The sequence below is a fragment of the Corvus moneduloides genome, chromosome 18, assembly GCF_009650955.1.
Source record: "Corvus moneduloides isolate bCorMon1 chromosome 18, bCorMon1.pri, whole genome shotgun sequence".
NCBI lineage: Eukaryota > Metazoa > Chordata > Aves > Passeriformes > Corvidae > Corvus > Corvus moneduloides.
The window spans coordinates 4997032-5010635 of record NC_045493.1 but is presented as its reverse complement, the minus strand read 5'-3'; the positions used below and the strand labels follow the sequence as shown (position 1 = coordinate 5010635).

The following is a 13604-nucleotide window of genomic DNA, read 5'->3' as shown; positions in this document are numbered from 1 at the left end:
AAAACCAACCAATCAAAATTTGTTAAGGTCTCTTGCTCCTTCCTTGCTACTTATCCAAATGCATACCTTCTTTCCTGATATTTTTTTCCTATTAAGAACACTGACCCTTTTAGCAATACAGAAAAACTGCTAATAGCAAGTTGACTTCAGCTCTGTGACTGCATATTTCACTCAGTGCACACAGAAGTTGCAAAATCCATTTGGATTAGGAAGGGTCAAAGTGATGTATAAATCCTATGTAAATATTTCTATACAAAGCAGCGTGGTTGCTCAACAACTACAAAAGAAAAGGCTTATGGGTCTGTGGAACTGCTCAGCTGTGCTCATGAGGACCTTCAAGAAATTCAGCAAGCCAAATAGAGGAAGTGCCTCTCCAAAGCCTAAGTGGGTGCAGTGACAGGTCTGCATTCTCTGCGCCGTGTGTTCGTACATCGCTTAAGAATACAGGGAAGTGGAAAATAATTGTCTTCACTGTGGTCTCATACAAATTCATAGGATATCAGAGACCTTCTGCTTTCACATGAAGCAGAACCCAGCCCTCATCTGAATGGCAAGAGCACCAGACCATGTAAACCGTCTCAAAACTGCAATCAGTCTCTCACCCCTGCCATGCAGTACAGATCAATTCAAGAAGGCAGTCAGGCCTGTAGCTCAATACACTACCTGAAACACCAAAGGAAAACCAGGGAATTTGCTTGATCCCTATCATCTGAAAAGAGCATGGGGACCATCAGTCAGGTCTGCCAATGGCCCTTTTGCCAGAAAAAAACTGAACTGTTGCATAAGTGTAAGACAGCAAATGGTTTCCAGGTTCCCTGTTAAGGTGAGCACACTAAATACAATCCTCTTTGTCAAACACCAGCCCCCTCACCTGATCAGATACATTCTTATCATGAGTTCTGTTACAGCAGCACCTGCTTCTGGGCCCATTACAGTCACACGTTTCAAGGGAAAGAGGGCAACAGCAGACCATGGAGAACTCAGTTCAGCATACTCCATTCCTATGAGTAAGTTCCTCAGGAAAGATGCCAATGGAGAAAAGGCTGAACAAAAGATTCACCCAAACAATTATTCAGGAGACTGTTAAGCCCAATGTATTGCTCACGTTAAGTGCACCAGCTTTCTGTCAGAGTTAGAAGCAGCTCTTGAGGGCCTCTGAGGATCTTGCTTACATGAGCTGAGAAATACTTGTTCAAGCTTAGGAAGCCTTTGAGACAATACTCTGGATTTGACTAAAACATTCTCTTCCCGATATCCATTTCCCCATATCAGGAGACACAGATGATCAATACTAAGACTAGAGAAGTGGTGTATGTCCCCAGGCTAAAGAGTGTATTTTCATATGACAGCTTGTCAGATTTTCCTCCTTGCAATTCAGATTTCACTCGTCAGCTTTCTAATAGAGAAAAAACAAGGAAGGGACTGTAAGATATGCTGCTCCTCACTGCAGCCTCTGATGCAGTGCAGGATGCCCATCACCTATACAAGACACTTTTAATCCCAGCTAAGCACTGGCTTTGGTATCCACCCCAATCAGGCTTAGGTGGGAGAACTGCAATAGAATTTTGCAACTGGACATTCTCTGCTGGCTAATCTAGAAATTCAAATAAGTAATTGATACAGCTGGAAAAGACAAATTTATTCATCCAAATACCATGATTTCCTCAAAGACAGTTGAGGCATTATCGTGTTTTCTCAGAGTGATGTCAGTGATTTCATCCCTGTCAGACTGAGAGGTCCAACAACCACCTCAGGAGAGTGTAAAGCAAAAGTGTCCTACCCAGGGAAGGGACTCCCACACTTGTTCTACCTAAAAGGATTCAAACAAAGGGGAAAGTTTATAGAAGTGACAGGCAAAGACAGGGGAAACACATCCAAGTCTTCCAACAGTGATCTACTGGTCTGAGCATATTGTTTTCTGAAACTTTATGGCATAATGTCACTTCAGACCACTATAAGAAAATTTCTGGAACAGTTCTAGGTTAGCAGGAAGCAGAACTGAAGATGAGGCAGTGAATTATGAACTGAGGCAGCTGGACTAACAGTCACAGAAACAAGTGTTTTGTGCCTTTGCTCACTCTAAGCACCATAACCTAACCTCTTTTGGGAAGCCCTGAGCCCAGCCAGGGACCGTCTTCCTGGGCAGTCACACCCTGTGATGTAACTGCACTGCAGCAAATCAGTGCTGTGTTCATATGTGACATCTCCCTAGTGACAACAGACCAATTACATTCACTTTCTAGCAGCTCAGATACATTTGGAGCCTGATGCTCCAGGGAACAAGGTATTTTCCTTCAGAACAGATTACTCTAGGAAACTGCTGGCCCATTTCAAAAGAACACACAGATGTGACTGCAGGCAACTGAGGGTTTTGTTGGTTTTTTGGTGGCTTTTTGTGTGTTTGGTTTCTTAAAACTATCCTAACAACAGCCTGCTCCAGCCTCACCCATCTTGTGGGTTCAAAATGGGCACTCCTTCCCCAGCTCTGCAGCCAAGGGAGTACGTAATCGCTGATAACAAAATAGCTGGCAGATACTCCATCAGAGAAGTAGCTGCACTTCAGTGTGGAGTCTAGAATATTCTGAAGTTCTTAAGAAGTAAACACACACAGTGAGCCAAGGCTGCACAGTGCACTTCTCCACACATCAAGGAGAGGAGCTGGAAACCAAGTACACGAGTTACTCACTATTAATAACTCCTCCTGCAAGGGCTGCCTGCTTAGATTTCAGATAATACTGTGTGATCCACAGCAGCCTGCCATAGTTGCTACTGTGCTGTTGTCACAGATCAATCTGCAAGTAATTTCAGGCTTTTGGATACTTCAGAACTTGTGCAGAAGTTCCTTAGGAGGATGGGGTGTTTTTTAGGGGTTTGAAAAATATATTATTTTTAGAAGAAGGAAGGTTGTGGTGGATCTACTCTCCTGGAAAAGAATCCTTATCTTCCACAAGATAAAAAAAAAAATAATCAAAAAAACCCCACCCCACCCAGTAGTAAGAGATGGGTTGAAATGACTGCAAGTAACAACAGAAGGTAACGACTAGGCAAAAGGCCTGTGATACCAACAGACGTAATTCAGTAGTACAAACCAACACACTGAACTTTACCAATTCACTCTTCCTACAGGGCAGTCCTTGTGGATTCTCACACACATACTCCTCATGTACCCATGAGCAACTGACTCCAGCTGCCACATTTGGGCAGAGCTTTCTCTAAAGCAGAGACTCCAATTACATTTGCAATAATCTGATTACTACATGAGCCATAACCTGGTTAAGAAAGGGTCTGAGAGATACCATTCTGGCAGTTCGGAAGAAGACAGAAGGGAGATGGAGATGTGCTTTGTTGTTTTAGTAACAAGACAGATTTGCAAACTGCAGCCAGATTTTGTGACAGAAATACACCACATTGTCCTACACAGGACAATTTTACCGTTTAAAACACATACAGTACAATTTGAGAAAAGTTTAGAGGAGTTACAGATTTGTAATACTGTCTCAGCAGTAAGACAACATTCGAGGATTTACTTACAACTTATAGTTACTTTCACATCAGTTGTAATTTAAAGCTATGATCAGGAAAGCAATCCACTTTGTCATCAGTGAACTGGCCAAAACCTGCTTTGTACTCAAACTGGTGTTTTGGAAGTACTTCATTCACATGCAGCTCACCCAAACTAATCCATGCCAGCATTTCTCCAGTCACTTGCAGTCTACCCCTCCATCTATCTGCCATTCAACCTGGACTAAAACACCATTTCTTTTCCTACATGTGCCAGCAAAAGGTTATTAAAGCCAACAATATTTCATCAGGGAAGAACAGGATCAGGCCCTTATTATTCTTTCCATGCTTATCTGACTGAGCAGAATAAATCAAAGAGGAGACAGTAAAAAAAACCCCAAACTGCTGGTCGTGGTTTCTCTGGGGAAAAGCAAGCTCCAGATAAGCTGTGCCTCCAATCAACACTCTGATTTTCATGACCAGCAATATGCTTCCCTATGGTAATTGAAATGGAGCAATTCTCAAACAGCTTGCCAAGTCTCACCTCATTAACCTTTATGGACTGACCTCCAAAATTCCTTGAAGCTGAAATACAGGTCCCCTTTGCCTCTGCATGATAACTGTTTACCCCTAAGAGGTTGGGGAGCAAGGGAGGGCATTAGAGAGCAAACTGCTAAACATGCTAGAACTGGAAGAAGAACTGTTTCCAGGCTGTTACTGGAGCCCAAACCTTCACAAGCTTAGGCCTCCTTTGTTGGCCCTTCTTTCAGATAGCCTGCAGAGCCAAATTTGGATTACAAATCACACTCCCCGCCCACAACTCTTCTTTTAAGAGTCAGTATATATAGCTCTAGTGTGCTGCCCAGTAGTCAAAAAAAAAAGCATTTCCTAACGCACACTTGAATGTTTAGCAAATTCTCTAATTAAACCTTATTTTTCTTTCATGCCAAATCTGTTACTCAGGATGCCTCCTTGCCATTCCAGTCAACTCATTTTATTACTTTTGCTCAAGTCTCAGTGAAGCTTTCTGGTGGCAGTGAAAAGCAAGCTGTCCATGAAGGAGTGACTGAACGTGGTACTTAGCATTTTATCCAAATATCCACACCAGAGAGATCAGACAAATGGAAGCACTTAGGAAAGACGGCAGAGCAATTAGTTCCTCAAATTAGCAAGCTCCTAGCTTTCTTTTTCTCAGCATTAGCTTGAGACAGCATAACTGCAAGAATCAAGAGTATAAGTTCCAGTTTTGTACCCTGGAAGTCTGTACATGGGGCCATGTATATTTACACTAAACAACAAAAATCTTCAAGGTTAAAACCACACCCATCAACTGCTTTGCTAGAGATGAGAAAACACAGGAGACCAAAGCACTTCATTCACCAATATAATTTCACTGCTTTGAAGTCCATCACCTACACACACAAGTAAATCATTCCTAAATCACTGCAAAGCTCTAGGGCTCTAGCCCCTGGCTCTGCAAAATCACCATGCTAGAATCACCTGGGTCCAATCATTTTGGTATACAGCACAGCATTCCAGTCTGTGGTCATCACAGTATGGATGGTGCATGGACATCCCTATGACTCTGGGGCTGCTTGGTCCTAGCTGAGTTCCTACAACACTCTCAAACTTTAAGCCTGCACTGGTAATACATTTCACCTGCCCAGCTACAGCCCACTTGCTGCCTCCAATAGGCCCAAGTCTTCTTGCAGCAATGGCAGCTGCACAAAGTGAGCTTATCTGCACTGCCAGAGAGACCACTTTGAAACTGTTAGTAACTGCGCAGTGAGGACAAGCAGCTTTCTGACTCACTACTTGCAGAATTCATAGCTGTCTGCTTACTCCATAGGAAAGTCAGTCCCACTTTGATCTCCCTGTCACAGACCATGAAAATGAGCTTCACACAGGCAGATGAGGTGACACCAGCAGTCTCCAGGGCTCCCCAGTACCAGACAACTCCTATGTGGGTTGGTTTACACTCCCATTTCAAAGGCAGGTGCTTTGTGACTGCAGAAGTACCCGATCTAGGGCAAACCTAAGAAAAGAAAAAATAAAACCTATCTACATGCTATTACTTCTTGTAGGCCTGAGGTAAACATTAGCAACTCTTTGTGGAAGAAGGAACAAAACGAACACTTTAGAGTCCACTATAATCACTGGGAACATAAAGCAGCTCCATAGAATCTATTAAACTCTGCAGGAGGGAGAGAGAAAGAGAGGGAGCTCTTCACTCCCCCAGACTAAGAAGAGGGGAGTGGTAGTACAAGCATCCTGATAATGTCTAAAATCTCAAAAGCCACTAAATCGCTGAAAAGCAAGGCAGGGTGGGGGGCTGCATTTAAATAGCATCTTGGCATCAGTGCTCCTAGGAAATCACTGATCATCACAGGAAAAAACTGAAACATTTAAAAAGTAATAGCAAAATGAACTAAACAAGTGTCAGAGAAAATTTAAACTGCATTATTAATCCAATGTAAGTGACAGATGGAAAGCAGGATCTGTGGCCAGCAATCCTTAAAATTAACAAGCAATCTGCACATTTTAAAAGTTCCTACATTTCAGCTCCCCAAAAGGAAATATCTCTACACAGTGGACTGAAGTCTGCCTCAGCTGCTCAAAGGAAAGTTGTGCTCCTGAACTACAGCAACAGGACTGGCATGTTGCCTCAGGAGTCTGCAAAATCCTGCAAAGAACTTTTCCAATTACATCTTGAAACTAAAATTCACAGAATACAATAGTGGGTGGAAGAAGTGCAAAATTAAGAAACTTGTCTAAGATCTCAGAAGATGCACATAACTCAGGAAGCAAACCCTTGCAGAAACTGGTACAGAACAAGGTCCTTCCATGATGATGCAGTACATGCTTCCTTGGGGCTTTACAAATAAGTAGTGTCAAGGTTTGCCTTAGAAGCGGGAAATTGAGATACTTGCCTGTCTGCTCAGGCATTTAAGGCACACAAAAACTGAAAAACCTACAGCTTTAGGTAAGTCGGAGTTTTAAAATGGCCTTCTGCTGACAGAACAGGAATTGTGAGGTTTGCAGTTCACATGCATAAATTCCACTGCTCTTTTCTCTCCCTACATTGAACTCACTAAAAATATAGAGAACGTTCCATGCTCTCCAGAAAGGGACATTCAGAACTCCCACATTTAGTAGAGGCTAAAATAAGTAAAACTTCACTCCAATGGAATTAAATGACACATATCCCCAAACTGACCTCATATTGAGCACTGTGGTGGTTGGTGGCTGTCTAGAGAAAGAGCAGGCATGACTCTCTCAGAGCACCACCAAGTCTTCTCATGTGAACAGAAGTTACTCCTGGGGCACCTTGAGGGAAGCAGCTGTGCAGGTAAATATTATTTATGTGGACTCCAGATAGTTTCCATGTTATTATGCAGACAGATAAAATCATTTCACACAGAGTGAGAGAGCATGCACTGATTTTATGCAGCAAACTCTAAAGCCAAGCAACAGCTCCAGTGTGCTCCTTCATTAACAAACTGCTGTTAGTTAAAAAACTGTCCCAGCTGAGGCCATGGCAAGGCCTCATCAGTCAGTAACAGCACTGTGCAACTTTCCCCTTTACCATAAGCAGAAATGCACGAGTCACTTTTCTCCTGTCTATTTCTGCAACTAATGTTTAACAGAAGGCAGAATTTTAAAAATCTTGTTCTTTCTTCACAATCATAGTAAAGATACTCAAGCTTAATGCAAAGTTAAGATGTCATTTTTTTCTATTGCCACTACAGGAAATTAGTGATACATAATTAATCCTAATATAAATATCTTTGCCCAGGATCCATTAAGTACATTTAATAGAAAGTACAGCTATTACCAAATCTCAACCCTGAAGCTCTCATGCTGCTCCTTGGAAAAAACTGAAAGTCTACTACACCTTGGTCTGCCTTAAGGTTTTTGATAATCCATCTTCAAAAACCCAGATTCCAATTTTGGCTGAGACCCCATTCACTTGAGAGTTACGTCCTTTTTTTGTAATACAAAATCAGGAAAACATCACTTAACTGTGAACTCATGAAACAATTTGGACAGAACAGCACGTGTCTGCTGGCCAAGCTCAAGGCACATCGGGACAGATCCAGACAGAAATTTCACATTGCACTTGTCCACAGCACACTCAGCATTACTATGGGAAGAGTCACCAAAGGCAAAGCCAGAAAACACACAACAATCTGAATTTGACACAGGGAAGTCAAATACTATTGAACAAACCCTACTTGATGCTAATTAACATTAAGGCTGGCCAGAACCTACTGTGATTCAAACTTGCACTCTGCTCAAGGAAAACTTTAGAGAAGCCTGGCAGAACCAGTGACTGAGCCACAGGTGCTGGAAAATCTGTCTGGATTTGTGAACGGCTTTGGTATCACATGGTCATGGAGAACAGTCCGCATCAGAGCAGGGTAGCTGGGAATGGGAGCCAGCCAGCTAATCACACAGTGGTCTCTCATGCCTTTTGTTTGTTTTATGAAAAGGAGGTTCTGCCAACTGGTTTCAGATCAAAATTCATCCTAATTGGGAAGGAAAGAAAATCCATATAAAATGATGGTCAGTAGGAATTAATCAGAAACACAGTCCTCCTGAAGGCATAAGCCTTTTCGGTTAAGTAAAAAGTTGCCACCAGCTAATGTGCAAGACAGTACTGATTAGCCATCTGGTGAAAGTTCCTGCTAAGATTGCCATGTCACCCCCTGTGCTGAGGAAAGCAGAAGGTGGATCAGTTACATTCTGTCCTTGCCTGCAATGTGTGGTCATCCTTAGGAACATGACACAAAGCTTTCCAGCACATCTAGGAATTTTAAGTGTTCTGACTTTTCAGCTGCCTTTTTTTTATCACTGCATCCCGCTGAATTATTTAAAATAAAAATTATCTACTGCCTTTTTGAAAACTGAATTTATCCTCAAGCTCTCTCAACCTTTGTTATTTTTACCCCTTTGTTTCCTTCTGCAAAAACTGAAATTGTTAGGAGGCTTCCCAGTCATCTAAAGAGCATCAGTAAACAAGAGCAGAGACAGATGGCTGAGCTCAGTTCAAATGAGCACAAGACTCAGCCTCTCCCCTAAAACCCAGGAAGAACGCAGCAGTCACAAAGAGAAAACAGGGATGTACATCCAATCTGATATGGGAGAAGTCACTGTGAGGAGGTGCAGAGCTTCCATGTACGCTGAACATCCACTACAACTGTCCAGCCTTCTAATAATACTAATGGGATAAGAGGATGGCAGCAGGGGACAGAAGAGTTCTCCCTCCATAGTTGCTCCCAAAAGTATAGCTGACAAAAACAATCAGCAGGGAAAGTAAAACCAGGCATCTTCTGCCAGCAAAGTTACTCTTCTGAGAAGTAATAGAGCAAATTCTCACAACCTGAGAAAGTGACATCTCTGACAGGCCTCTCAATTCACCCACTACTACAGCAATTTGGTCCCATTGACGAATAACATGTTAACCCCTTATTAAAATGAAAGATTCAAAGAGACAAATAAAACCCATGAGAGATTTGTAATCACAGATTTGTAATTAAAGAAATCTTTCAAAACAAACACTCCTATTTTTTTCATTCCTGGATTTGATTTTCATTTACTGCATAGGAGACTACTGATGTTAGCACAAGGTACTATTTACATTACATGCTTTGCCTTGCTAAATACATTAGACATCCACATACATTCAAAAAATCCATCTGAATTAACATAATTCCTTGTCTCTTCCACCTATAAACTCACTGTGATTCCACAGACACACCTGCATGCCTGAATGACTTACATAAGAACGGGTTCAAACATTGCCCATTCTTCCCCAAAGGAAAAGTTTTATTCTGCTGAAATTTAGTTAGCATTTTTCCCTCAGGGCTTCCTGATATTCCAAGTTCTTCCTTCACTCAGAGATAGCAGAAAGCTCCAAGAACAGGGCTGCACAATCATCACCTCCAATCAGCTCTAATTGAAGACAGACACGAGACAGAACGAGAAACTAACACTGCAATTAATACAGACAGGAAAAAACAAGATTGTGGGAACAGCATCATTATCGGTAAAGCTCTGGCAAAACCCTCAGGTTGTGGCTTGCTGGCACACTACCACCTCTGAGGTAGAGTTTATGTACTCCATAGTGCACGAATACGAGGGAGGGAATAATCTGGAGGTGAATTCACCACAGATGGTGAATACCTGGTGAAGTTCTGGCCCCTTTTTACCTCAGTGTTCACACTGAAACTTTTAAGAACTGATTAACATGGGACTCCATTGATCCTCTCAATAGAGGCCTGAATCAACCCTTCTGGGAATCCTGAATTCCTAAAATGCTGTCTGACATATACTTCTATAGGATCTTCCTAAAACAGCAAAACTACAAATTAAAACACAGAAATCTCACATGAAACAGTTGCCCCCTCACAGTGATTCACCCAGGGTCTCCCATTCATGTCCACGATGCCAATTCCCTGCTCTGTACCTTTAAAAGACTAAGCAAAAAGCTGGTACACACCTGTATCCCCATGCAAACAGCTGTCCTGGTGACATCTCCCAGAGGGTAAATCTCCATCACTTGGCCAGATCTGTCCTGTTTTTCGTACACCCACAATAGTGGCCTCAGACACGATGACCTGCTGCTGCCGGTGCCGTTTTTGAGACTGGGGGGTTGGTGGGCTGCTGCTGTCAAAGGACTGCTGTGAGTTCTGGGAAGGGGAACGGCTTTTATCCCGATACATGCGGTAAGTGGTGGGGCTGGGGGAGACATGGCTGGACTGTCCTGAGGAGAAGTCTTCCTCACTGGAGGTAAGGTTCTCATTAGAGCTACAATCAGGAGTATATCCTCCTCCAATATCTTCAAAACTCCTGGGGGAATAAGATCTCCTGGGCCATGTGAGATGTTTTTCCTGGTCAGTTGGGCCCTGATTTCGCAGAATAGGTCCTTTTCCTTCTCCTTCCCCCATCATTCCACCAACATAGATACTCTGATACGGCTGAAAGTCCATGGGCTGCCAAGGTGAGCGGTTGCTGCCATTGGCATTAATCAGGTTATCTTTAAGAAACTTGGGGTTCAGTTCAGCATCCTCATATTCTCCATCATAGAGAAAGCTGCTCTCTGAAGACCTTCCCCTGTAGGCCGGCCTCTGGAACTCGCTGAAGCTGGGTACCATGTTAGAAGGGAGGGAGTGCAAAGACTTTTTGCGTTCCATTTGCATGGCTTGGCTACCAAGGGAACTTATTTTATCAGAAACATCTTTATTGTTGACCTTTACTAGACCCTTCTCATGATGATACTCCATGTTCACATAAAAGGGCTTTTCAATAACATCCTTGCTATCTCCAGAAGAATGCGAATTAACCTTCTTCATTCTCTCAAAATTGGACCTTAGGGCTGCCACACTGGTGCTGTTCCCTCTCTCCTTAGGTTCAAATGACCCCTCCTTCTCAGCAGATCCCACTAGTCTGCGAGTGGAAGCCGATCTGTGTTTTGAAGGAGAGCCATCTGTATCACAGCGATTCTCCATATCTTCTACAACTCTCTTCAGTTTCTCTTCACCATAATACTTACACCTGTCCTGCTCTCCTTCTCCATGGTGGGGGCTGTCCAAAGGTGACAGGTCTGACCCATCACTCTGGGTAGACAGCTTCCGCATAGAGGGTATCCTAGGTTTGAACTTTTCCTCCCCATGGTGTGACTTGCTTTTTTCATATTCGTCTTGGTCAGCAGACTGGTTATGATGCAGGTCCTGGATCTGCTGCTCTGCACCCCCTTCAGGCAACTGAGAAATACGTTTAAAACCCCATCTCTGTCTATCATAGCTTTTTTTCTCCTTTGCCAGAAGAGTCTGCAGGTAAATCATGCGGAACCTCTCCTTGTTAACCTCCATCTCCAGTCTCCGGATAGATGCTTTGCACATCTCCAGTTCCTGTTCGATGTCTCCCACAGATTTCAGCTCCATTTTAGGAGGCTCAGAGTCTGCAAATTGTGCTTTCCAAGCCTCTACAAACCCCACAGGGTCCACCATTTTGCATACGGGAGTAAGTGGAGGATACGAGAAGGAGGCTGAAGAGAGAGATGGAAAGAAAAAACCAACCGGATCTCACATGTAGAAGCAGAAACACCTCGGGCAGGGTCAACTCAGCGCGTCTCTTTCACGGTCCATGCAGGGCACTGGGACGCAGGCAGCAATCCTCTCTGGCAATCCTCTCTCCTCCCCGTCTCCTTCTGCTTTTGCCGGCCCCAGCCCCGCGTACATTCGCTACTCTCTCTCCAGCATGACTGATCGTTTGCTGGCGAACAACAATGCTCCCACCCCGGCGATCCCCCAGCACTTCAAAGCGCGTGGACAAAGGAGCGGGCTCGGGGCGGGGGAGGGAAGGTAAATATCGCCCCCCACCCACCTCCTGTCGCCGCCGTCCTGGGCACGGTCCTCAGCGCGGCCACGCTCCGGAGCCCTCCGCTCCGCGCTCCCTCGCCAGCCCCCGTGTTGTGCTTTCTATTTCTCTCTCCTCCTCTCCCCCTGCCCCTTTCCCTGTCTCCTCCTCCCGGCTATTGTGCTGCGCTCGGGGCGCACACGGTCCCCGCGCGGGGCGGCGATGCGGCGGCGCGTCCCGGCCGAGGTCCGCCGTTACCCGGCGGTGCCCGAGCGCCCCGCGGCCCCGCGGGAGCCCCCCCGGCGGCGCGGCCCCCGCTGCCCGCGGCAGCCCATCGCGGCCCGGCTCCGGCGGCGCTGCGGAAGGGGAGGGGAGGGAAGCACCCGGCGCAGGCACTGACACGACGCTGGGGCCTCTTAAAGGGGCAGCCAGGCCGGGGGATCCCGGGGAGGTGGGGGGGCCGGGGGGGGCCCAGCGTCTTCCTGACGGCTGCCCGTGAGACAAAGGCAAAGTCGTGAGCGGTCCTGCCTGCTCGCACTTGCAGCCACAGGCCTGGGCATCATCACACCATGCAGACATGACCGTAGCTAAGCCTGGTTAAGAACATGCCGTGCACACAGCCCTGTGTGCACAGGGAGGTATCCATTCCCGTTCATACAGCCATGCCCTCATATATTATGTATAAACGCCAGCACGTCTCTCTGCTTTCTCTTGAGTTCACACCAAGGCTCGCCCCCCAGGCACTGATGCAGCTCACCTTCAAAGGTCACGTTTTCCCCCACTCATGTAAGTACTGAGTAATAGCAAGCTTGTCATTCCCTCAATCCTACCTTCCTTGCCAATAAATGACAAGCTGGATTTCTGAAATGGGCAACTCTGATACTGAAAATAAAGGCTGCTTTGTTTGGGCATTAGTCTCACTTTTGTCTTGTATATTATTTAGCCCCAGTAACTCAGTCCCACATTTCACTTCTGGATGAAGGATGGCAAATGATTTAAACAGAATTCTGGCTGCTGGGTATTATTTTACTTCTGAAATCACACTTCCTTCTGAAGTACACAATGTTGCTTAAGGTGTGTGTCCTTTTCATGTATTAATTCAACCTCTAGAAAAAGGGTAACGAATACAATCAAAGTTCCATCTTGCCTGTTTGGAAGACAGGAAAAGGTGATATGTATCCCTCATATCCCCAAAAAACTGTTTCTTTCATGTTTGTGGTGAAGCATATCTTTTCTGGTACATGTTGCTAGAAAAGAGAGTGGGATATAGCCCTGATAAGAACTAATAAAATCCCATAGGAAGGAAAAGCACAGCTCCACAGGAGTAGTTCTCTCACCTTTGAGATATGTACTGTTTCAAAATACATAAAACAGTTTTCCTCTTCATGCTTTTTTATATGCCAATCAAAATATTTTGGAGTATTTTCAGATATATCACAAATGGCAAATCATGTATTCATTCATATTGCACAGTTCATCCCTCCTGGTTTTTGTTTCCTGGCTTTAACTGCTTTTCCTGCACTTGTTTCCTTGGCTTTTAACACATAACAGGCAGTGGCTGACCTATATGGAAAACAGATTATGACCTAAATGGTAATAAAATCTATATGTTTAATAAATAACTCTATAAATCTTTCAAGAATTCTGAATCTGTCACAGAAATAAAATAAAATGTGTTTTATCCATTCATACTATTTGTTTGCTTAGTGCCAGTTTGACCAACAAAATTCTGACATGCAATG

General features: G+C 44.3%; 1 protein-coding gene across 2 annotated transcripts in view; it reads right to left on the bottom strand.

Moving 5' to 3' along the window:
- BCR (BCR activator of RhoGEF and GTPase) overlaps positions 1-12118 on the bottom strand; it is a 93344-nt gene extending 81226 nt beyond the window's left edge. Inside the window, exons 1-2 of one of the 2 annotated variants that reach the window (XM_032127900.1) lie at positions 11890-12118; positions 10004-11551 (exon numbers count right to left, since the gene is read on the bottom strand). In XM_032127900.1, the coding sequence (XP_031983791.1) occupies positions 10004-11513 (1510 nt within the window). In that variant the 5' untranslated portion in view covers positions 11514-11551; positions 11890-12118. Of the gene's footprint in view, positions 1-10003 lie in introns of both variants that reach the window. The other variant, XM_032127899.1, reaches the window with a different exon arrangement.
- Positions 12119-13604: the final 1486 nt, after the last annotated feature.